Source organism: Crocuta crocuta, unplaced genomic scaffold (assembly GCF_008692635.1).
Source record: "Crocuta crocuta isolate KB4526 unplaced genomic scaffold, BGI_CrCroc_1.0 scaffold345, whole genome shotgun sequence".
Lineage (NCBI taxonomy): Eukaryota > Metazoa > Chordata > Mammalia > Carnivora > Hyaenidae > Crocuta > Crocuta crocuta.
The window spans coordinates 832,807-858,562 of NW_027527574.1; the positions used below are offsets into that span (position 1 = coordinate 832,807).

At 38.5% G+C, this 25,756-nt stretch overlaps 1 protein-coding gene and 1 long non-coding RNA gene across 2 annotated transcripts in view; one reads left to right on the forward strand and one right to left on the reverse strand.

Annotated features, from left to right (window-relative positions):
• The window catches only part of EDNRA (endothelin receptor type A), a 58,123-nt gene extending 47,788 nt beyond the window's left edge, over positions 1 to 10,335 (forward strand). The window contains exons 5-8 of the mRNA XM_077770650.1: positions 646 to 798; positions 5,044 to 5,177; positions 5,603 to 5,711; positions 7,936 to 10,335. Of these exons, the coding sequence (XP_077626776.1) occupies positions 646 to 798; positions 5,044 to 5,177; positions 5,603 to 5,711; positions 7,936 to 8,076 (537 nt within the window). The 3' untranslated portion in view covers positions 8,077 to 10,335. The remainder of the gene's footprint in view (positions 1 to 645; positions 799 to 5,043; positions 5,178 to 5,602; positions 5,712 to 7,935) is intronic.
• Positions 1 to 25,756, reverse strand: part of LOC144236998 (uncharacterized) — a 97,843-nt gene that overhangs the window by 6,515 nt on the left and 65,572 nt on the right. The window contains exon 4 of the long non-coding RNA XR_013336728.1: positions 22,210 to 22,266. This is a non-coding gene — a long non-coding RNA (uncharacterized LOC144236998). The remainder of the gene's footprint in view (positions 1 to 22,209; positions 22,267 to 25,756) is intronic.

Here is a 25,756-nt window from a genome sequence, read left to right on the forward strand (position 1 = left end):
TGCTAAATATGCCTTCAGATAAGATACTCTGCCTCAATAGTTTCCAGGTGATAAGTATTAAGAGCTTGAGAAAGGGCATGGGTATTGATGGCTCAAACTGGCTGGCTGCAAGGTCACATAGCAAGCATTCCAGGCAAAGGGTTAACTCCCAGTAACCAGAGCTACACAGATAAGCCATTCATAACCTTCGCCATTACCCAAGCAAGAAACTCACATTAAGTACACTTTAACCACAAGAGTCAAAAGTAGACTTGGCACTCAAAATTTTGAGGCTCATCAATAGAAAAGATAAATACATATTCCATATATATCAAAATCATGTTTTATGAGCTTTGGGAGGGAATTCTTCTTGAGTTGGGCTCTCCCACTGGGTAATTAAAACCAACTTCAGTTTATAAAAAGTATCTTTGTCAGGATAATTTATTTTCTTTCTGTGCAGTTTCTTTATGTGCTACTAGAAAGCCAGGATCATTTTTGGATTTTCCAGTTTCATTGAGTTTTGAGCACCATCCTCAAGCCCTTTACTACAAGCATGAATATAGAAACATATCTACAAGCACGAAGGTTTTGAAGCTACCAGAGGCACTGCCCAGTAAATTTAGACTGTAATGCCCCTCCTGTTCTCTCCTTTTCTTCACCCTACAGTTTTACCAAGATGTGAAAGACTGGTGGCTCTTCGGGTTCTATTTCTGCATGCCCTTGGTGTGCACTGCAATCTTCTATACCCTCATGACCTGTGAGATGTTAAACAGAAGGAATGGCAGCTTGAGAATTGCCCTCAGTGAACACCTTAAACAGGTAAACCTAAAGAGATCATGAAAATTTGGCTAAGACTTATTTGTCCTAGACAATAGAAGGCCTATAAATACTATATTTAGCACACTTAGCCTGGTTTCCTAAAAATAAAAATAGTGTCTTATAACTGTTTTCTTTATAGTTATAGTATTAGGAATTTCTTTTTTTTAATGTTTTATTTTTATTTTTGAGAGAGAGCACATGAAAGACAGCGGCACAAATCAGGGAGGAGAGAGGGAGACAGAATCCTGAAGCAGGCTCCAGGGTCTGAGCTGTCAGCACACAGTCTGATGTGGGGCTCAAACTCACAAACCACAAGATCATGACCTGAGCTGAAGTCAGATTCTTAACCAACTGAGCCACCCAGGCGCCCCAGTATTAGGAATTTCTTTTGTGAAAAGAGAGCCTGCCCGTAAAACAGATGCCTCTGGAGGCAGGGACAAATAGATAGGATCTATTCATTTAGTTTGCCAAGAGTATATTGAACATGTGTGTTTGTGTGTCTGTGAATTGAACTGGGCTTGGAACTGTGCCAGGACACAAAGAAGCATATGACTTTCTCCCCTTGCCAGCTTCGCAGTCTTGGTGTGGAAATAAAATACAAACATGAAACAATTAGAAAATAGAATCACCAGGTATGGTAAAAGAAGCCTCTGCTGTATAAAGTCAAGGAAGATATAAAGACAGAGTCACAGAGACACTTGTCATGGATGAGGGAGATTGAACTGTTCATAAAGGATAAATAAGTGTGATGGGGAAGAAGAAGACAGAGGGCATTCCAAGTGGGAGGACAGGAGTCTAGTTAGAACACGGCGCAGGCACCACACATTTGGGGAGTGGGAAAAAGAGATGAACCTCACTAGAAAACCATCTAAGGTAAGACTCAGGATAGGAAATGGGATTGAGTACATAACATGAGGTCAGGTTTTGGACAGCCCCAAAATTTGTACATGTCAGTAGGAGGCTGCTGTTGGTTCCCTCCCTCCCCCCACCTGCCCTCCCACCTCACTGCCAGGCAGCAAACAGAACAGGTGAAGCCATGGGCTTTAGAGGGCAAACCTTTACACTTAGACTGGCTGTCTCCTGTGTTGTTGGGCAAATTGCTTAATGTCTCTGAATTCCTAGTTCTTCATAAAATGTATATAATAATATCAGCACCTTTCTGTACAAGTATTGATTCAATTTTAAGTTTTAAAAAACTAAATTGGGGTGCCTGGATGGCTCAGTCGATTAAGCATCTGACTCTTGATCTTGGCTCAGGTCTTGATTTCAGGGTTGTGAGTTCAACCCCCATGTTGGGCTCCACACTGGACATGGAGCCTACTTAAAAAAAATTAAATAAAATGTATATAGTAATCCATTAAGGAGATTACCTAATGCATGTATGGTGTCTAACAGAGCCCAACTCATAGTAAGTACCCAGAAAATGTTTGATATATATTAATTCAAAGAGTAAAACTAGGAGTACAGGTAAATTCTCAGTCTCAGCAGAGAAGTGGATAAGAACACCCAACTGCACCAAAAGTTAATGAGTTGTTGATGGAGCCTGTAAATCTGCTCTATACAATGACCATACACAAGCAACATTCTTCATCAGCAACTCTTCTCAACTACTGTACTGATTTTTCTGAGGCTTCAGCTTCTTATCTATAAATCAGGCATAATTGTATATGAATCAATATTGTTACAGAAATGAAAGGCATTAGGTGCATACATGTACTTTGTAAAATCCTTACATGCCTTAAAAATCATTATCTTTTATTAAAATTTAATGGAAAAATTATATTGAGAAAATTTAGTATGATTTTGTCAGGCGCGAATGTTTCAAGTGCTCCAGATGTGAGCTATATCAAGCAATTATTGTGTCTCACTCCTGCAGTAGAGGTAATTAATTAGAATAGATTTGTAAAAAAAGCAAAAACAAACAAAGAACCCATAGTGCTTTTCAAGGTTGAATTTTTCATTAGCACCATGATTGAGTCTGTTTAAGCTATGAATGGTGCCTGCTCCGAAAATAACTGAATAGGGATTGGTCACAATAATAATAGGATGCTACTTCACATTTACATGGCATTTTTTAAGTTTCCAAAGAGCATGTCATTTCCTTATTTGATTTTTCCCAAGCACCCCGTGATATAGGCAGGACAGACATCCTTATAAGGGTCATTAAAAGATTGGCTCATCCAAGTGGAAATTAAAAGTGAAACTTGGTCCCCATACAGTGGTCATTGCCTTGTGTCACACCCAAAGCTGTAGCAGATTTCAACAGCAGGAGAGCAAGCCAGGCTGGAAGGCTTTCCATGGGGGCGGTGGGGAGCTAGCTCACAGTGAAAGGCCCTGCCGCCTTTTGACTGGTATCCTTTATAGCTCTTGGTCTTGCTGCCTGCATGGCTTTCTCGAATTTCTATTATTCCTTCAACATCTTTTATCAGTTAGAGATTGTATTTGGAAGCTGGTAGCAGAAAACCCAAAATAACATTGAGCGAAAAAAGTGGAGGTTTCTTCTTTCTCCCACAGCAAAAACAAACAAACAAAAAATAAACAAAAACAAAAATTCAGATATCACTGTTCAGTGCTTAAGGGACTCAGAAGCCAGGGGTCTGCTGTTTTGTGGACTTTCCTTTTATTATTGGAAGACAGTAGCTACAGCTCTACCCGTATATTGGATTTCCAGGCAGCAAAAAGGGAAAGAATATAGATCACATTAGTGTGTGTGCATCAGAAGAGTACCCTCCACTTTTAAGTAGCTTTTCCAGAAACCTCTTGCAATGATTTCTACTTGATCTCAGTGGTCCAACTGTGTCAGGGGGCATGCAGATGATTAGCCCAGGCTCACCTACTGGCCTAATAAAATCAAGGCTCTGACTGATAGTAAGGAAAACAGGAGAATAGATACTGGTTAAGCAAATATCAGACCGCCATACAATATATTACCTTTTGAATGATCATCCTCTTTGAGGATGTGCTCAAGGGAGATAACCTTTCCCCCAGTACCCAGCACCCTCCATTTTTCTTTTTCTGGTCACACTGTCTTCCTCTGTACACCAAAGGACCCTTTAAAATAATTCCCTATTCCTACATACTGAAACTCTTTATTTTCTCAATGATTGCTCAGCTTATATGTTCTACGAAGCCATATCCCAGCTATCCCACCCAATAACTCTGAAAGATTAAAGAACTCCAGTCCTTTGGGCTAGAGCAGCAATTTGTGACAACTGCCTTGAAATCTTCTTAAATGGCTCTATTAATCATGTGGGTTTATAGTAGGCTTCCCATACTTAATGCTATATGCTTTGGGTTGAACCAGCGTTACCCTTCCAAATCCTGTTTTCAATCAATTTTATTTTGACATTAACTGATCCCAGTTACAGACAAGTTGCATTTTATGTTCCTAGTTAGCCTTTCAAATGCATGCATTTTAATACTGAAGCATAACGTACACAAATGACCGTTGCAGATAATTCCTAACCTATGATTTTCTAGTCCAACACAAACTCACAAGTATGTAAACCTTCAAATTGAAGTCAGTCCAGGGTCAACATGTCCCACTTGTTCTAATCATCATTGCTGATAATCTTTTACCCTCATCCCTCTGTTTGCAAACAAGATGTCTTTGGAAGCTATATGTCATTAATAAAAGAATTTTAGAGCAAAAACCTCGCAGTGCTAGCTTTCCTCAATAGCAAGAAATAGGGAAAACACGCTGCTGTTGGCTTTTTCTCTCTTTCCTACTTCTGTTTTCCAAATATCTTCATAGATTTGTCCATTCTTTATTAGGCTAGGTTCAGTCACTTTGAATGACTGTCATTTTGAGCCATTGCAGTCACTTTGAGCCATGCTGTCATTAATGCTAGCTACCCATTATTGAGGCTTTTAGCTCACCCTCTCCCCCAGATAATCTCTCTCTCTCTCTCTCTCTCTCACACACACACACACACACACACAGCCACAGTGTTGGCTCAGCTCCAGCTACTTCCCGTTTCCCTGACATGGAACTTCTATCCTGACCCTAATAACCAGCTTGAGGCCACCATCCTTCCTGGCAGCCGCCCAAAAGAATCATTAGCAATTCCTTGATTAGAAAGTTGGACTCCAAATCCAGAAGAGATGGAGGCATTGTGAGGCATGCTTTCTGGCTCTTTATTAAGTAATTCTTTCTTTGCTATCTCCAACTTCCTTTGTATAGTTCTTTCCTCTGGTAGAAAAACACTAAACTTATTGTAATTTTTTCTCTTCACTTTCCTTTAGCGTCGAGAAGTGGCAAAAACAGTTTTCTGCTTGGTGGTAATTTTTGCTCTTTGCTGGTTCCCTCTTCACTTAAGCCGTATTTTGAAGAAAACCGTGTATGATGAGATGGACAAGAACCGATGTGAATTACTTAGGTATGATCCTGTGTACTCATTAGGAAGTTGGAGTTTCCCTGATTTGTGCACTTTAATAGTTTTACAAAACCACCTAGTCTATAGTCGCATTAGCCATGAAAATTAAAACTGCCAAGTTGATTATTTTTCTTGAGCTGACCTAGCCCATGACTGATCCCCAAATTTGTGCAAGCCATATCTGTAATTTTGTGGCTCCCCTCCTGAGGCTGTGCATAATGGTTTGAGCTCACCAAATGGCAGGTATATCTGTAAATGTTCTGCAGAACAGAAACTGCCATTTAAACAAGCACTTAAAAAAACTCTGACTGCCACCTATAAGAAATGGCCCCTGGGCAAGAAAAATGCTTATCCTAGGGATAAATGCTAGTTAGCAGATTTAAAAACATTATCTTCTAATTATTCTACTCTATTTTCTTTTGTTCTAGTTTCTTGCTGCTCATGGATTACATTGGTATTAACTTGGCAACCATGAATTCGTGTATAAATCCAATAGCTCTATACTTCGTAAGCAAGAAATTTAAAAATTGTTTCCAGGTAAGAATGTTTTGCAAGTATTTTTTAAGGACAACCAAGTAGGCATATTAAGTAGCCAACAAGCATGGCTGATTCCAGTGGAGAAGTGAAAATCATACTCTGTTACCCAGAAAGAGGGTCAAATTGTCAACATAAAGCAATATTGTCAGAAAAATTGTCAGAAAAGCAAGATCTGTTCAGACAACAAAATATTCAGAGGTTCAAATAAAAAAAGACTAACTTAATAACTTGCTAATTTAGTATGCTGCTTTCAAAAGAAATGCTCAAGGGGCACCTGGGTGGCTCAGTCAGTTAATCAGCTGACTTCAGCTCAGGTCATGATCTTACAGTGAGTTCGAGGCCTGCATCGGGCTGTGTGCTGACAGCTCAGAGCTTAGAGCCTGTTTCCCATTCTGTGTCTCCCTCTCTCTCTGCCCCTCCCCTGCTTGCTCTCTGTCTCTTTGTCTCTCTCTCAAACATTATAATAAACATTAAAAAAAATTTTTTTTTAAGTACACAACTTTAAAAAGAAATGCTCAAGGGGTCCCTGAGTGGCTCATTCAATTAAGCATCTGGCTCCTGATTTTGGCTCAGGTCATGATTTCATAGTTCGTGGGATTGAGCTCTGAGTCAGGCTCTGTACTGGCAGTGCAGAACCTGCTTGGGATTCTCTCTCTCTCCCTGTCTCTCTGCCCCTCTCCTGCTCTTTCTCATGCTTGCTCTCTCTCTCTCTCAAATAAATAAACTTAAAAAAAATTTTTTAAAGGAGTGCTCAAATGTGAGCTCCAGGCTGCATAGAATACATAAAACCTATTCATGCTTTTTCATTATCTTAGACTTTAACCACAGTCTCCAACAAAACATAAATTTGTTGATAAAAACAATCTTCCTAAATACTGCTTAATAGTATATTTAATAATAGCCTCTTCAAGGAAAGTAAATGCTTATTGCCCTGGATATCTGAACTAATGTAATTTCATTAGAAGTCTGTTTCCTGATGTTCGTCAAATTTCCTTGCAGCTAAGCCAACCCACATCCTCCAGAAGCTCCATGTACTTCATACCGAGGTGTCATTTCTCCAGTTCTTGAGATGACTTAGCATAGAGTTAATTCTAACTGCATTTTGTTATCTTTGGCCAGGATGTTTAACTTCATTTTATGGCACATATTTGGAAGAGTAGTGTAGAGGTCAAGGGTGCAGAATCTGGAAGCAAACAATCTTGATTTACATCACAGTTCTGTAGTTGCTAACTGTCTGACCCAGGTCCAGGTGGTACCCCTCCTGCCTCCTCAGTTTGATCATCTGATTTTACGGATTATCTATCTCATAGGTAGGATTCAATGGGTTAATATATATTAAGCACATGAGATAATAAGCTGTTAGTATGAGTTTATTATTATTACAGATAGAGAAGAAAGGAAAAACACAATGACTACCCTCATGGAATTTACCATCTAGAAGGAGACAAACATATATTTACCAAAGAATCATACAAACAGATGAATCTTGGTATGGAAGTTCTAGCCGACACCTTTTTGAAGTCTACTTGATAATGTTTACAAGTCATGAAATGCCATAAGAAAGATTCTGCCCAAAAAAGGATTGACTAAAATCCTGGTCATAATAATATATAATCTGGAGTTAACATCATTTTGATTAATTTACATATTAATTAGAGGGAAAGGAAAAATCAATGTACAGACTCGCAGAAATTAAACATGTCTTTTGACTAATCTTAATAAAAAGTTGGTATATGCAGGAGAAATCTAGAGTCCTGGGTTCTAGTTCCAGTTCTGCCTATTTCTCCTCTAAACCTCCCTGTTCTCATTAATAAAATGAGGAAAATAGCACCTACCACCTAAGGTTATTATGAACATCAGATGCAGAGAGCCACGCAGGTGTTGCACACTGCAGAAATGTCAGGCCCCTCTGGACCCTTCTCCATCCATGCCTACTCCAAGTCATAGAACATCTCCCTCAGGCCAATGCTGCGTTCCCTTCCTTTCTGACTTAGTGAATAAATTAAAACAAGAAACAAGGGATCTATTTCTCTGCATAGAATGGACAGTTTAACTTCTACCTAGAGATTATAGGCTCTGTACTCTAGATTATTGTTCAGGCTCACATTCTGTCCTCAGATTTGTATGGACATTTCCCCCTTGCTGGTAGGAAGCCAAGGCCTCTGTGTTCTTCTGGGAATGGGTTGGTAGGCTCATGTTATTTAGAATCTCTTCCATCTCCCAGTCTTGCCTCTGCTGCTGCTGTTACCAGTCCAAGAGTCTGATGACCTCGGTCCCCATGAATGGAACAAGCATACAATGGAAGAACCACGAACAAAACAACCACAACACAGAGAGGAGCAGCCATAAGGACAGTATTAACTAAACATCTTAAGAAACATTAATCAATATTCCTTCAAAGTCTATTGAAGAGGAAAAAAATCACACAGCAACTGTGTTTCCAGGAATCTTTTCTCCAATCCTTCTCCCATGATGCAACCCCAAGCCCAGAAAAATGCTTTCCAAAACATTGGAGGGTGGACTGGTTTATAGTCACAAATTCAATGAATCTTACTTCTTTAATTTATCTAATTTACATATTCTGCATGGTATATTCAGCACTAAAAAATGGTGGGAGTTAGCAAGCAGAAAGGAGACTGTTCAATTAAACCAGTAGGATATTTACTACTTTTGCATGAAAACAGAGTCTCTGAGTACTTAACAGCTTCCATGGCAGTTCTGTGGAATGTTCAATGAGAACTGGTCACCGTGAAAATTTTTCGATCTTGACAAGGTTTTCTTTTTTTTTAATTGGTCAAACACGGTAACGTGAGCAATTAGGTTAATGTTTTTTATGTCACTTTTTTATTTTTAAAACACCGATTCTCAAGCTGCAACAAATATAGCCACATAAAGCACAGACTGATATCCACATGTGGCAGTTTAATAGCTGCTATTCAAAGAATTGTTAAGAACCTATATTTTCTTTTTTTAATGGTGTTTCTTTATAGGAGATCTGGAGCATATTGTTGTGTTAAATTTTAAAATAATGCTTGAATCAAATAATTCTATTTTTTGTAAGCCCAATCTTTTTTAAATGTAGATATCTTATGTAAAATCAATATCATGTACCACCAAAATGTAAATGTACATATCATTCAACTATACCCAAGACTTTCAGTGGAATGTGTTAAAGTCTAAAGCACACTTAGTAGAAAAAAGCGTGAATCTTTTTAGAAGATTTGGAAATTTTACTGAGACTTTGTTTTTTTGGTCTTAGTAACATCTATGTGTATGCATGTGTATATATATGTATACATATATATGTAGACACATATCTATATACATTATACATATCACCTCATATCCTCTTGATTTCTCTTAAAATGTTAACTGGCAGTAAGACTATTTTGGTCATTCCCTTTTCCATATGAGAAACAATTTCGAAGTGGCCAGCTGAGTTTATCATGTCAGTGAAATATAATTACCCCCAAATGCAACCATGAACTTCTGGTTCTTCACTTCCCTGGGTTTCCAGTATGAATTGAAACACCTACCCCACCCCCACTCCTCACATGGTCGCCATTTCAAAGGGCCCACAGTGACTTTTGCTGGGCATTTTCCAAGATGTTTACAGACTGTGAGTACGGCAGAAAACCTTTTACTGTGTGTATATAAATATATATAAACAACTGTACATTTTCTTTTAGCCAATTTTTCTGTGATTGTCTTTATGGAATGTACTTGTGTGTGTGATATATGCATGTGTGTGATGGTATGTATGGACTTAAATCTAGTAATAATGCCCTGTCGTTGTACTACAGCACACACTCTGAGTAAGTGGAATCTAGTGGTTGTTCATCATGACAAATGGCCTTAGTCAGTTTTAATATATCTGTGTTCATAATTCTTGTGACCATGTTGCCATCACAAATGGAATGCGGGAAGCAGCATAAAAGAGGACGTGCCATGGGTTGACAATAAGGTTTGTTTAACTGGTTGGTTGGTTGGTTGGTTGGTTGGTTAGCAGGTTTGATAAAACAGTATTTGGGGTTATACTTTTTCCTGTGCTAGAGCAAAAGTCATTCAATTTTGAAGTAGTATATTGTCCTGGTTCCTCAGCTCAACGTGCTTATGAGACTGACAAGAGGCCTGATGTTTCTATCAGACTTCACCAGACAGATTGCTGATGATAAATTACCTAACCCGATTTGTTGGGCTATATTTTAGCATAGTCATGTATAAAATGATATCAGGTTCCAGCTGATGCAATTCCAGGCCTCCTTTACATGTGAGAAGTCAAATTCCGTTACTCTACTGGTACATCACATACAGTGATATATATACCTACGATATAAGCCATACTTCACATCATTTTGTTTAGACAATTGTCTTTTGGGATATTTTGTCTCTTGCATATGAGAAATGCATTTAATAAGTTCATAGAGTCATAGATTTCTGAATAAAACAGGCTTCAATGTGCATTTTATTTATGGACCAGTAAGTAACCATGGTTTACTAATAGGAATAGTTCCAATTTCTACCTTTACCACATATTTCCAAGTAGATCTGTAGAAATGAGCCAGAAGCCAAGGCCCCTGCATTGGCAGTGGCCCATAAGTATAAAATAAAAGTTTACATAAGACTTGCAAGTGTCTCTTCATTTTTACATAGAAAATGTTGATTATGTGATGCCTATTGCAAATGTCTCCCTAGTAGTAGCCAGGGAAGCAATTTTACTCTCAAACAGGTACTTCCTATTCTCAACCTACTTTGTTGTACTGAACACTTAACTCTTTCATTCCTTCCTTCATTCACCTTTTCAGTAAGTTTTATTAAGCATCTACTATGCACCAGGCATTCTTCTAGGTTTGGGGGACATAGCAGTAAACAAAACAGGCAGAGTTCCTGCTCTCATGGAGCCTGCATTCTAGAGGAGGGAGTTGGACAATAAACAGTGTGTCAGGTGGACACCTGGCGGAAGATACTCATGTGTACCCAATTGCTTATTTAACATCTCCAACTGAATGGCTAACAGATGTACCATATCTAAAACTACGCTCCTGATATCCCTCTAACCTGTGCTGCCATCATATTCCTCTGCTTATGTATTAGTCAGGTTCTCCAGAGAAACAGAACTAACAGGAAGGAAGGAAGGAAGGAAGGATGGATGGATGGATGGATGGATGGATGGATGGATGGATGGATAGATAGACAGATAGATAGACAGACAGACAGACAGACAGATAGATAGATAGACAGATAGATAGACAGATAGATAGACGATAGATAAAAAAGGAAATTTATTATGGGAACTGGCTCCATGTGATTATAGAGGCTAAAATAAACCATGATCTGCCATCTACAAACTGTACAAACTGTAGAACCAGGAAAGCCAGTGATAAAATTCAGTTCAAGTCCAAAGGCCTGAAAAAAACAGGGGAGCAGGAGTATAACTTCCAGAGTCCAAAGGTCAAGAAACCAGGAGCACCAAAGTCCAAATGCAAGAGAAGATGAATGTCCCTCATCAAGAAAAGATGGAGAGAATTCACCATTCCTCTGCCTTTTTGTTCTTTCTGGGCCTTTGGCAGATGGATGATGCTGGCTCACACTGATGAAAGCAGATTTGCTTTACTCAGCCTCCTGATTCAAATGCTAAGCTCTTCTGGAAATACCCTCACAGGTACACACAGAAGTAATATCTTACTGGGTGTCTCTTAGCCTAGTTGACACATATTAACCGACACAGCTCATTTAAAGACTCCATCATTCTTGGAGCTGTCAGGATAAACACTTGAAGTCATTGTCCATTCTTTCTCTCCTATCTTATATTCAGTGCCTCAATACATCCTGAAGTCAGAATTTGACTACTTTTCTCTCTCTGCCTCTACTTCCCTTTTCTGAGCCACCAATGCCTTTTGCCAGGATAACTACAATAGACTTCTATCATGCTTCTATAATGCCTGCCATCAGTGCTTCTACATTTCCAGCCTTTAAACACTATCCTCTAATTGGAGCCTATCTCTCAACAGGCTAAATAGTCTAAAGGCGTTCATATTTCCAAGCTAAGCTGACCGCTATCCCCTGGGGAGTTTCCCAGTAACAACTGAAGTAGGAAAGAGCCCCTTCCCACTGTGGCACAGCTGGTTGGACATGACCCTGGGAGCTGCTGGCCACCATGGTTTGGGCATTGTGAGGAAAGTCAACCTACAGTGTTACAAAGATGAAAAAGAGCATATAAGCTCCTGGTTCCAGTTTTCCCTGATGCTTTCTCATGGTTTGAGTAGACAAACTAATATATTTACTTTTGTGCCTATGCTAATTAAATTGAGTGTTTTGTTGCTTACAATCCATACATTCTAAGAACATCTCATCTAAGTTATCTTGATTTATTTATCTCTTCTTGTTTAAATTAAGAGACTTTATGTTTTTTAGAGTTTTAGGTTTATGGAAAAATTGATGGGAAAGTACAGAGAATTCCCACATGCCCTCTTTTCCTTCATGCCTGCACACAACTCTATTATTTCCCTCTTGTGTCAGTGTGGTATACTTGATGAGCCAATATTGACACAAGAGTATTAACTGAAGTGCATAGTTTACATAGGGGTTCACTGTGTCGTACATTCTATGGGTTTTAATAAATGTGTCGTGACAGTTATCGACCATATAGTAGCTTCACTGCCCTAAAAATCCCCTCTGCTCTACCTTTTCTTCCCTCCTTCCTTCTCCTTCTTGATTTATCTTTTCACCCAATACAGATATAGTGAACACCCTCCATTATTACACTGTGCGAGTTGCTGGGAATACAAAACCAGATGTATAAATAAATAAATGCACTGAAGTTCTTAGTGGTGACTCATAGATGTCAGCATAGGAGCTGGTAAAGGCACAAAGACAAAGTAGTCAAGATTCTTTAAACTTCAACTGGTGACATTAGCGAACACAACAAAAAGGTTTTTGCTTCTATGATTCTTTTCTTAATGCAAAAATATGTCACTGCTAGGAGAATGGCATAATAAAAAGCAATATACTATTGTCTCGACATTATGAGCTTTTAAAGCTGTAAATACATGTTATTTTCCATTCAAAAATAAACCTAATATCTGTCCCTTTAAAATTATTAAGGTAATGAAACAAATGGGAGATTAAGTCTAGGAAATCGCCAAGACAAATATTAATCTTTCACTAATCTATTTCCTCTATCATTATTTTTAATAGTGTTACTAGTCCATAATATAGTATTAAACACAATATAGGTAGAGAGTGAAGAAAATGCACTACCAGTATTCTCCAGCCTCTCCAGGCCTGAAATTTGGATACTATGATTCCTTTATTTGTAACATAATCTAGTACAGCACTCTATTTATTGATCTTTCTCCATACTTCAAACAGGGAGGGTTAAAAAAATTTTAATGTTTATTTATTTTTGAGAGAGAGAGACAGAACACGAGCAAGGGAGGGAGGGCAGAGAGAGAGAGAGAGAGAGGTAGACACAGAATCCAAAATAGGCTCCAGGCTCTGCACTGTCAGAACAGAGCTCAACATGGGGCTCAAACTCACAAACTGTGAGATCATGACCTAAGCCAAAGTTGGACACTCAATCAACTGAGCTACCCAGGTGCCCCTCAAAAAGGCAAAGTTAAATCAGGGCCCAAGCCCACCATATGCAGTTGTTTCTGAAATTCCAGTGGGGTCTTCATACTGAAAACCCCGCATGGATTTTTTAAAATATTCTTACATTTGGAGAAGCTTCTGTCATACTTTCCTCTAAGTATTTACAAAGACAAACCAGTGTCTATATTTGGTCAGCACTGATACTCTGGCTTTTTTGTTTTGAGATAGGCCACAGTTCTTAGAACCAGGGAATAATCAAGAACCAAAAATAACACTGTAACTGCAAAGCCAGGCTTTCCCCATGAAGCAAACTAGCATAGTTCACTTTTGATTTGATGAAGCCAGAAGTCCTAATATCTAATGCTTTCCTAAACTTTTCGCATCGATATTATTCAGTAGATGCCTTTGTTTCTTCCTGGAAGGTAATAAATTAAGAATAGCAACGCCAAGCCTCAATATAATAAAACGAGTCATGGAATCTCCTAAGGGAATAGAGTATTCCACAAATTTTTGCTTTTTGGCCCTAAACTACAGTCCTCTTTCCTAATTTGTCTACATAGAACTGATTATCTTTTATTTGAATTTGATTCTATGATGATAGATACTATTGTATATTTGGTGTTGTATGACAGATTTGTCCCGGATGGCAGACAGCAATGCACGCTGCCCAGACTGTGTAGTATCATATGATCAGACAAATCACAGGCCCCAGGCACCTACAGGGCACAGCCCTGACTCACTCCATTTACGCACATTTTTACAGAATAAAGCCATTTCTCTATGAACAATAGCTCATTATTTCTCTTAAAGTGTGACAACTGAGATTAACTGCAGTTAAATTCTTGTGTTTTTTTTCTTTTTCTTTTTTTTTCTTTTTTATTGTCAAGTTGGTTTCCGTATAACACCCAGTGCTCATCCCAACATAAATTCTTGTGTTTTTAAAAATATCTTCAGGGGCGCCTGGGGTGGCTTAGTCGGTTAAGCGTCCGACTTTCCCTTAGGTCATGATCTCGCGGTTCGTGGGTTTGAGCCCCGCGTCGGGCTCTGTGCTGACTGCCAGCTCAAAGCCTGGAGCCTGCTTCAGTCTGTGACTCCCTCTCTCTCTGACCCTCCCCTGCTCACGCTGGCTGTCTCTCTCTCTCTCTCTCCTAGAAATAAATAAAACATTTAAAAAATTAAAAATAAAAAAATATATCTTCAAATGAGAAAATCAACTAACTGTGATCAGGTGAAGGGAACATAATGTGCCCTTTTAGGCTTTTCAGGCGCACATCTGTGCATAATGGGAAAAAAAACCTAATTTCTTAGTCCAGTCTTTTCTCTAGTTTATGAAACCTAATGGAATTAGACCTGGAGCACTGTTCTGCATTTGCAATCAAGACCTTGTTGGGAGGGAAGGATTCCTGATGACCAGTTTAAGCCAAGCAGGGCTCACTCAGAGGGAGTGGGGCTGGGGAGGGTGACTTCCCAAAGGAAAAAACCATGTGGCCTTAGAAGGAGGAAGGGGAACAGCTGCACCGCTTCCTTTTTTCCTCTTTGAAGATATTGTCCATACATCCTGCTATTCCTTATTTCTGCTGCTTTTCACATCTGTAGCTTAGTTAATTCTTCCATTTTTATTATTTTCTTTAAAAAGAATTTTTGTTCAGGGGGCCTGGGTGGCTCACTCGCTTAAGTGTCTCACTCTCGGCTTCAGCTCTGGTCATGATCTCACGTTTCTTGAGTTCGAGCCCCATGTCAGGCTCTATACTGACAACGCAGAGCCTGCTTGGGATTCTCTCTCTCCTTCTCTCTCTGCCCCTCCCCATTCTCTCTCTCTCTCAAAATAAATAAACTTCAAAAAAAAGAATCTTTGTTCTTCAAATTATAAAAATAATATACGAAATAGATCTATAATATATTTAAAGCCGCTGCAGAACAAAACGGTAATTAATGAATAATCTGTGTATTCAAGGGGAGAAAATTTCTATACATGGGACTTTAAATATAAGATATATAGGTATATAGATATAGATATAGACAGATATCCACCTATATGTATATCTTACATTTAATTTATTCAGTCTTTTGCTACCACAAACAAGGCTACATTATACCTCTCTGTGCAAGTCTTCATGGACACTGTGTGACTACTCTGAGACCATTAAAGATGAGTAGGATTGTTGGTCGATCACAGGGGTTTTGCAAGTTAATATCCTTACATACTGCCAGATTGTCCCCACCAGGTCTGGGTGGAACCATTATTCTTATTCGGGGCTCTGAGTGGCTTGCAACTGCTCCACTTTACACGGCACTGTCACACTGGAGGAACATATACCTTTCGGCAGATGTACAGGTGCTGTTGGAGGCCTCACCAGATCCTCCTGGCTCTCTTGTACCAGCTCTGTTCCCCCGCCCTTAGCATCGGTGTTTTTGCTCCTATTTGCACCTACAACTTTATAAAGGTGGCTTGCCCTTGGACACAGGAGCCTTCTAGTTTCTAAGGCGAAGTGGAAGTGTCTGGGAATTTTATGTTCACCTGCAACCCCCTGTGGCCAATGACTTACTGGTGTGGGAGTACAAAAGTCCAGCTTTTATGTCTCAGGGAGGGCAAACACCAAGCACCCCAGGAGACAGGGCTGAGTCTGCAACTTCACCTGAAAGCTCACCTTTCTTAGGGGTTCTTCCCTTTCCCCAGCCTGCTGCTTCTGCTCCCTTACTGGTTTCTTCTTCTCGGGCTGTACCTTAACAAATCCTTGCCTCGAGGACTATTTCTGGAAGAGCCTGATCAAAGCTAGCTGAATGTGATTTGTATTTCACTGCTGAATGTGATTGGCAAATTCTGACATTGAACATGTTAGATTCTTTAGCATACTGAATCGGGGCTCATCCTTGAAGCTACTCTTAATTTCTCTATCTGGAGCCTCTTAGGATGTATGAAATCTCTCTACTAATCGGCCATCCAAACTTCCCCACTCTCTGCTTCAGTCCCACTGGCTGTAAAAGGGCATGGCTTTTCTGTTGGGTGCTACCACGACCACTCTAGAAGCTCCATTTCAAGCTCTAAGTTTTTCTCTGTATCTAGCATCACTTCTAACGGGATTGTACTGCACTTGCCCTTAAGACAATATGCCTCTCCCAAGTGTCTGACAAATGAAGGTGTCAGTCATTAATGAGGCTGGAATCAATGAGAGAGGTAACAAAATTAGTCAGCTGGAGATTGGGAAGTGCAAGTAGGGTAGCAAGCACAGACCACTCTTTCTGGGTTTGACAATGAGAATGCCAGAGAACTAGGATGGCAGCTTGGTAAAACAGCAGGGTCAAAGGCAAGGCTTTGGTTTTTTAAAGAGAGAAACAACCTCATCCACACTCCAGGCTCTCTTTAGGTGCCAGTGAAAACCATACCTGTACAATTTTTTTCTATAATGAACATGTGTTGCTTGCTCTGTAATCAGGTATATACATAAATAAACAAAATTTATCTTTGATTTTGGTGATAATAGTGTTAAACCTTCTTCAGATTAACAGTTAATGGGTTCTCCCAGTGAGACAGAACAAATAGAATATACATATATAGTAAAATATAAGAGATTTACTACAGGAATTACCTTATGTGATTATAGAAGCCAAAAAGTTCCACAATCTTCTGTCTGCAAACTGGAGAACCAAGAATGCCAGTAATGGTATCATCCAGTTTAAGTCCGAAGACCCTAGAATCAGGATGCCAATTGCATAAGTCCTGGTCAGAGTCTAAAGACCTGAGAACCAAAAACTCCAATGGTCAAGAGCAGAAGATAGAGGTCTTAGCTCAAGCAGAGAGGACAAATTCACCTTCCTCCACTTTTTTGTTCTTTCCAAGCCCTCAGGGGATGGGGTGATGCTCACCTGCATTGGTGAGAGCAATCTTCTTTACTCAATCAAATGCTAATGTCTTCCACAGACACTCTGATAGACATACTCAGAAATAATGTTTTATCAGATATCTGAACATTCCTTAGCCCAGAAAAGGGAAAATAAAATTGACACATAAAATCACTCATCAGTTATACAATAAATACACAAGAAAAACCAAAATCATTTCATTATATGTTTATGTTTTATAGAAACTATCAGGGAAATAAATTTCCAATAAGCTGGAGATGCATACTATCTACATAATTATGCCTTAAAGCCTTTATTTTATAAACATCTCCCAATCTCATAGCTGCTCCACATTAAAGAATCTTTCTCACTGTTCCAAATCTATCAGTCAGGGTAGCTGATGGAGCTTAAGCTCCGAAGCAGTCCCACATGCTTACCTTCCCTTCCCCTGTGTGTCCATAGAGAATCTATAAAATGGTAGGCTGTTTTCTATCTCCTCCCCCTCCACTGAATGCTCCATTTCCAAATTACCCTGGGCCCCAAATTCATCGAGCAGAAGGGAGCCTGAGTTCATTACTTCCTCCACACTGACCCTCTTTCTCAGATTCTACGTCATCTGCAGATATTCAGCAATTGTATTATAAATTGCACAACTGCTTGGGCTTGGTTAGTGGATACAGTCATCCACTTTTGTCATCAACCTGGCATCCAGAATCTCTTTCAATCAAAATGGAAAAGGGTCATGGGAACTTAATATTCTACTGAACCATGAACTGGTTTGGGAAAAATAACAGTATAACTTCTGACCATGCGTGGGATCACACAGCATTCCACCAGGTTGTCCCAGTGCTCCAGAGAATGCTGTGGTTATGCTTAAGTACTCTCATCTAGGAATTACACTGTGTAATGTACAATTTTGCAAGCTCTTGCTTTGGTAGACTACACAGGATGCAACAAATAAAAGGTTGTCCTTTTGACTTCCACTTAAATGTCACTTCCTAGGAGAGACCTTTCCTGACCACACAGTGTAAATTACTGAGTCACTCTACCATATCATATATCATTCTGTTTTCGTTTTCTGCATAACACATATCAAACTTAAGTGAATCTTAAGTTTGTCTTAAGTGTGTCTATTGTATGTCCCCTGTCACTAGATAAAGGACCTGGTCTGTCTTGTCTTTTGTAATATCTCCAATGCCTGAAATAATTCTGGATGGCACATAGTTAGGCCTCAATACGTATATGGCATATTAATTAAATCAAGGTGATACAATAGAAAAAAAAATGGCTAGGAGGCTACCTTGAGGCTACTTTTAATACAGGATGGTCAAGGAAAATCTTCCTGGGAGATGAAACCTATATGACAATTAGGTTAAATCCAAGGAAATGACAGTGTAAACACATTGTTCAAAGAGATGAAGTTAAATATTAGTAAAAACAATCTAAAAGTTGAAAGTGGTAGCCTATGGGGGACAGGTATCCAGAGAGGCAAAAGCAAGGGGCTTCCTTTTTCCATTATTAGCTATGGTAAATTAAAGATGGCCACAAATTCTTTGACAGCATTCCCATGGCAGGGTCTATTTCCCCTTCCCATGAAGGAATTTGGGTTGGCCTATAACTGCCTACCAATAATGTACCAGTGGACTTGGCACTCTGCCATTTCCAGCCCTAGTTTTTCAGAGGATTAGAAGCTTCTACTGTGGTCTCATGAATCCCTGAGCCAACGTGTAAGAAGACCAACCACCTCCCTGGAGAGACCACATGGAGAGGCCTTTAGACTGAACTAAAAGAGAAGTAACCAGCTGAGCCCAACCTTCTAGCTCCCCCACCAAAACAGCAGACATGTGAATGAAGCTGTCTTCAAAGCACCAGACGAGACCAGACACCAGCCGAACACACCCAGTTAATGCTACATGGAACAGAAAAATTAGCCAGCCAAGCCCTGCTTGAATTCCAGATCTACAAAATCTTGCGATATAATAAAATTATTGTTGGCTTAATTCATTACATACTGGAGTAGTTTGTTATATAACAATAGATAACTGGAAACTCAGTCTTTTATTCCTTAAGATAGTAAGTCTTTGGTACTAATTTTTTACCACGTACTTGTAAAATTTTCATAAAAAGTAAATTAAAGTAGTTTGATCTCAATAAGGTCAATGGATTATATTGAGGTCAGTTTCATGGTTGCAGTATTGTACTATAGTTATATAAAATGTTACCCTTGGGCAAAACTGGGTGAAGAGCATAATGGGGAGATCCCTCTATATTATTTCTTACAACTACATGAGAGTTCACAATTATCTAAAAATGAAAAGTTAAAAACATAATTTGAACAGCTGAATGTTTGTATCTTGTCATATTTATATATGTTTAACAAAAAAAATAGTGGCATACTTTACATATTATCCTATATTTTTCCATTTATTTTATAGCTATATCCATATCAGCACTATAGGTCCCCCTTATTAATTTTAATGGCTACATTATAGTACTCTGTCTTAATTTGCTACCATTTATTTAGGTAGCACCTTACTGATGGATATTTATGTGTTTTCTTCCTCTCTGGATACTATGTACTCTATTAAATCAGAAGAATTCTAAATTCCCTTTGAGTGATAAAAATTTTTTTAAAAACTGGGCAATATGGCAATATCCCTCTAGTATAAACTGAAAGAACTTATTTCTATCATTTTTATGATAATTCCTTTCCTGTCTTCACATCTTCCATAAGCAATTCTAAGCCTACTTCTAAATCCAGGAAGTGTCCACATAGCTATATATAGCTAACTCAGCTTCTGGGTAGCAGATTGCAAGGCAAACTGCTAGATGTCAGGGAAAAAAACATAACTAAAACTCAAAACTCCAGCCTTGAATGACCCTGTCTGAAGGGCGACTTCAAAAAAATGAAACCAGTAAAGAACACTGATATATAAGAGAAACTACTGCTCTTCAAAACCAAGACTCAAACCACAAAGCTTCCAAGACTCAATATCTCAAAATAATTATTTAATCTGCTTAGCATTTTTATATTAATGATATCATTAAGATCAAAAGAAAAAGTAGAAAGGATGCTCCAGGTAGATACATACACTGAATTTCTAGCCAAGAATAAGTTATTCTACCATCTAAAAACTCTCTATGCTTTTAAGAAAGTGGATCTGCAGTGCATTCTTCACTCATCCATTCAGACACAACATCTAAGTGTCTGATAGTGTGTCAGGAGCAGACAAAGGCGGCTATTAGTCCCTGTAAAAGCACATACTCTAGTGCAGAGACAGAGAACCACATAGATAAGAATAAACACTGTGGCAGAGGATAATAAAAATAATAAAAATAAGCACGTGGTAGCATAGGGTTACACAGAAGGAAATGCAAGCCTTTATGAAGGAAAATTTTTAAGTCTTAAGGTAGGGATAGGCATACTCTGTGGGAGAAATTGCTCATTCCAAGTGGAGAACAACATGGACAAAGTCCTAGAAGCAAGCATAAGGTTGAGCGTAGCTTGCCCGTGGGAATGGTACAGGGGTTCAGGTGGTTCTACATGCAGTTATATGCTGCCCAAGTATACAATGGAGCATGGAGTTCCAGGAGAGATGGCTTGGGTCCAGACCATATAGGGCTGTGTGCCTTTCTGAAGACTTTGAAGTTTATCCCTCAAGTAAGGGGGATCTAATGAAGAAGACCTTTGTTTGGGGTGAACATATGTCCCAGTTTGACCAAGACTATTCCAGTTTATGCTTGTGGCCCCAGTGTAATAATTAGTAGTGCTCACTTTCACATTCAAATGTCCTGGTTAAGATGATAACCCTACTTATTACCATAGTTATGATAGATCTACTTCTGGTGGTACTCAGATCATTGAAAATCTGCCTACGTGAGAAACAGCAGACAATAGAAGGAAAGGAAGAAGAAAAAGAAAATCTATTCCCCACCCTGCAGAAAGTCTGATCAATGCTAAATTAAATAGTAGTGAAAGAATATGTATAAAATTTTCATCAAATACATGCAGCAGCAATTTTTATTGTTTTTTTGCTTTGGGAAACCCAAAAATAAGGGTTCTACCTTTACTTTTCTTTCCTATACTTCTTTTTAAGGATTTTCTTTCCTCTTGATATGTTACTTGTTGATTTATAAAAGATGCACATGAACATGATAATAATTATAAAAGTATAAACTGAAAAATTAAAATCTATCATCCCAGAATGCCTGAGTGGCTTAGTTGGTTGAGCGTCCAACTCTTGATTTTGGCTCAGGTCATGATCCCCAGGTCATGGGATCAAGCTCCATGCTAAACGCAGAACCTGCTTAACATTCTCTCTCGCCTTCTGCCCCCTCCCCCAGTCTTGCTCTCTCATTTCTTCTCTTAAAAAAAAAAAAAAATCTATCTTTTCTTCCCAACCCAGGCCCATTACCCCAAATGATATCATATGAACTCATCAATTTACTAAATAGGATAAACTTAATTAGGCAAAATAAGAGAATAGCTTTTTTATTCTTCTATTGCCTTCAAACATGTTTGGTCTGCCCCTCTCAGTGTTAATTTAGGCTAATTCCTAAAAAAGTCAACAACTGGCCTACAATCACACCTTTCATATGCAAACCAACCAATCCATAGCAGGTACCCCAACCACCTTCTTTATCCAACTGTCAAACTTAAGGCCACTATCCCCCTGCCCTACTCATCCCAGGGCCAGGTGCCAAACAACTAGGGACAACCCCATGCCCCGGAGCTCTTCAAAATTATTCATACTAGGAGTGATATCAGCAAGATAGCCAAATAAGACAACCTCACTAGTATCTACCCCACCTCAACAATTTGGCATCTGTACAATGTCTTTAGCTCCCAAAAGTGCCTTTGTGGGAGCTGTGGGATTTAGCACCACATGCCAAGGGACCAGGGAGGAGTCTTGCCACATCCCACACCCACCCCTATGCTATGAGTAACAGGCATACAGTCCTTGGCTCCAGCTGTGGACCCCAAAGTAGACCATGAACCAGTTCCAGCCTCTCTTGGCAGTGGTCTGGGAGGCCCTGGAGAACACTGTCTTGGACAATGACTCACAATTGAGAAATCTTCGTGGAACGCAGGTTGACAGCAGAGATGTTGCAGTTTGGAGCACTGGGGGAAAAAATCCAAGTTTGGATACATTAGAAAACATAAAAGGAATAGTTTGACTTTATCAACCCTCCCCTCCCCCAAGACATCACAGGTGATTTTTCTGCATGGGGTGGGGTAATAAAATGAGAACGTGTGGGTAAATCCCTGGCTCCCCCAGCTATGCAGGATGCTGCCAATGAGACCCATTTCTCTCTCACACCAACCCAAGTTAAATTATGAGCTACATGACTCAGGGGCAGGGAGTGACTGGGAAAGAGGTAGATGGGACTCTTGAGGGCATTAAAGATAAACAGATACTCCTAACCATGTCACAGATTATATCAAGAAGCTCACCCACAAACCCGAAGGACCCCTTGCCCTCAGATTTTCCCATATGGCATCCCCAGCACTCCATGTACTTCACACACACATGTGCACATGTGCACACACACACACACACACACACACACACACACCCCTGTGGTCAGCTCTCCATGTGTGCTCAAAATAGTAATGAGAGTTAATTTTGATAGACTCAGATAAACTTAGATATGAAAGAGGAGACATTACAATTTATACCACAGAAATAGGGGGGATCTTAACAGACTACTAGAAACAATTATATACCAACATATTGGATAATCTACAAAAAAAATGGATAGCTTCCTAGAAACATACAACCTACCAAAACTGAATCATGAAGAAATAGAAAATCTGAACAGACTAATACCAAGGAGATTATATCAATAATCAAAAGCTGCCCAGCAAAGAAAAATGTAAGACCAGATGGTTTTGCTGGTGATATTCTACCAAACATTTAAAGCATTTACACCAGTCCTTCTCAAACTCTTCCAAAAAAATTCAAGGGCAGGAAACATTTCCAAACTCATTTTATGAGGCCAGGAATACCAAAGCCAGATAAGGACAGTACAAGAAAAGAAAACTTCAAGCCAATAATCCTGATGAACATAAATGCAAAAAATTCTCAACAAAGTATCAGAAAACTAAATTCAACACCATATTAAAAGGATCATACAGCATAATCAAGTAGGATGTATTCCTGGGATGCAAGGATGGTTCAAAATATGCAAATTAGTAAATGTTGATACATCACATGAATAGAATGAAAGAGAAAACAGATGATCATCTCAATGGATGTGGAAAAAACATTTGCCAAAATTCAACATTCATTTATGATAAAAACTTTTGACAAATTGGGTATAGAGAAAAATGACCTCAACATAATAAAGGCCATATATTACAAGACCTCAACTACTGTCATACACAACAGTGAAATGTTGAAAGCTTTTCCTCTAAGATCAGAAACAAGACTATTGTGTCCACTCTCATGGCTCCTAATCAATATGATACTGGAAGTCCTAGCCAGAGCAATTAGACAAGAAAAAGAAATAAAAGGCATCCAAACCACAAAGGAAGAAGTAAAATTATATCTATTTGTAGATTATATGATCTTATATATAGAAAATCCTGAAGACTCCAGCAAAAAACTGTTAGAGCTAATAAACAAACTCAGTAAAGTTGCAGGATACACAATCAATATACAGAAATTAGTTGTGTTACTATATACTTACAATTAAATACCTGAAAAAGAAATAAAGAAATCAATATCATTCACAATAGCATCAAAAACAATAAAATACTTAGGAATGAATTTAACCAAGCAGGTGAAAGATCTGCTCGCTGAAAACTATAAGACTGATGGAGAAATTAATAAAGACACAAATAAATAGAAAAATATCTTATATTCATGGATCAGAAGAATTAATATTATCAAAATGTCCATATTCCCCAAAGCCATCTCTAGATTTAATACAATCCCTATCAAAAGTTCAATGATATTTTTTATAGAAATAGAACAAAGTATTTTAAAATTTGTATGGCACCACAAAAGACCCCAAATAATCAAAACAATCCTGAGAAAAAGGAGCAAAGCTGGAAGCATCCTGCTTTCTCATTTCAAAGTACATCACAAAGCTATAATAATTAAAACAATATGGTACTGGTATAAAAATGAACATATAAATCAGTTAAATACAATAGATCCTCACATATATCGTCAACTATGATTTGGCAAGAGAGCCTCAATGGCAAAAGGATATTCTCTTTAATAAATGACGTTGGGAAAACTGGTTAATCATATGCAAAAGAATGAAATTGAACCTCTACCTTACATCATGCACAAAAATTAACTTGAAATGGATTAAAGACTTAAACATAACACCTGAAACCATAAAACTCCTAGGAAAAAAACTGGGAAAAATTTCCTTGACACATCTTGGCAATGACTTTTTGGATATGACTGCAAAAGTACAAGTAACAAAAGTGAAAATAAACAAGTGGAACTAGATAAAACTTAAAAGCTTATCACAGCAAAAGAAATAATCAGCAAAATGAAAGGCAACCTATGGAATGCTAAAGAAATATTTGTAAGCCATATATCTGTTAAGGGGTTATTATCCAAAGTATATAAGGGACTCATACAACTCAATAGCCAAAAAGCAAACAGTCCTATAAAAATGGGCAGAGGGCCTGAATAGGGACTTTTCCAAAGAACACACAAATGGCCAATATATACATGAAAAGATGCTTAATATCACTAATCATCAGAGAAATAAGATATCCACAATGAGATACCACCTCACACTCATACCTACCTGTTAGAATGGCTATTATAAGAAAAAAAAAAAGCAAGAAATTAAGGATGTGGAGAAAATCGAACTCTTGTGCACTGTCGGTGGGAATGTAAACTGGTACAGCCACTGTGGACCAGTATGGAGGTTCCTCAAAATAGTAAAAATAGAACTACCACATGATCTAGTAATCCCACTTCTGGGTATATACCCAAAGGAAATGAAATCAGGATCTTGAGGAGATATCTGCACTCCTATGTTCATTGCAGTATTATTCGCAATAACCAGAATACGCAAATAACCTAAGTGTCCATCAACAGATGAATGGATTCAGATGTGGTATATATACACAATGGATTATTATCTAGCCATGAGGAAGAAGGAAATCCTGTCACTTGTGACAATGATGAACCTTGAAGACACTGTGCTAAGTGAAATAACTCAAGACAGAGAAAGATAAATATGATATGATCTCACTCACATGTACAATCTAAAAACATCAAACTTAAAGAAATAGAGAGCAGAATGGTGGTTACCAGGTATCCTGAGGATTTGGGGAAGGGGATGATGTCAGTCAAGACATACAAACTTCTAGTTATAAGGTGAATAAGTTCTGGGGATCTAGCGTACAGCATGATGACTGTAGTTAACGATATTGTATTTTATACTTGCAATTTGCTAAGAAAGTAGATCTTAAATGTTCCTACCACAAATAAAAAAATGCAATTATGTAAGGTTTTAGAAGTTTTAAATAACTGAAATTTGGTAATCATTTCAAAAATATGTAAGTGTATCAAATCATCACATTTTTCCTTAAACTCACACAATGTTATATGTCAAACATATCTTCATAAAGTTGA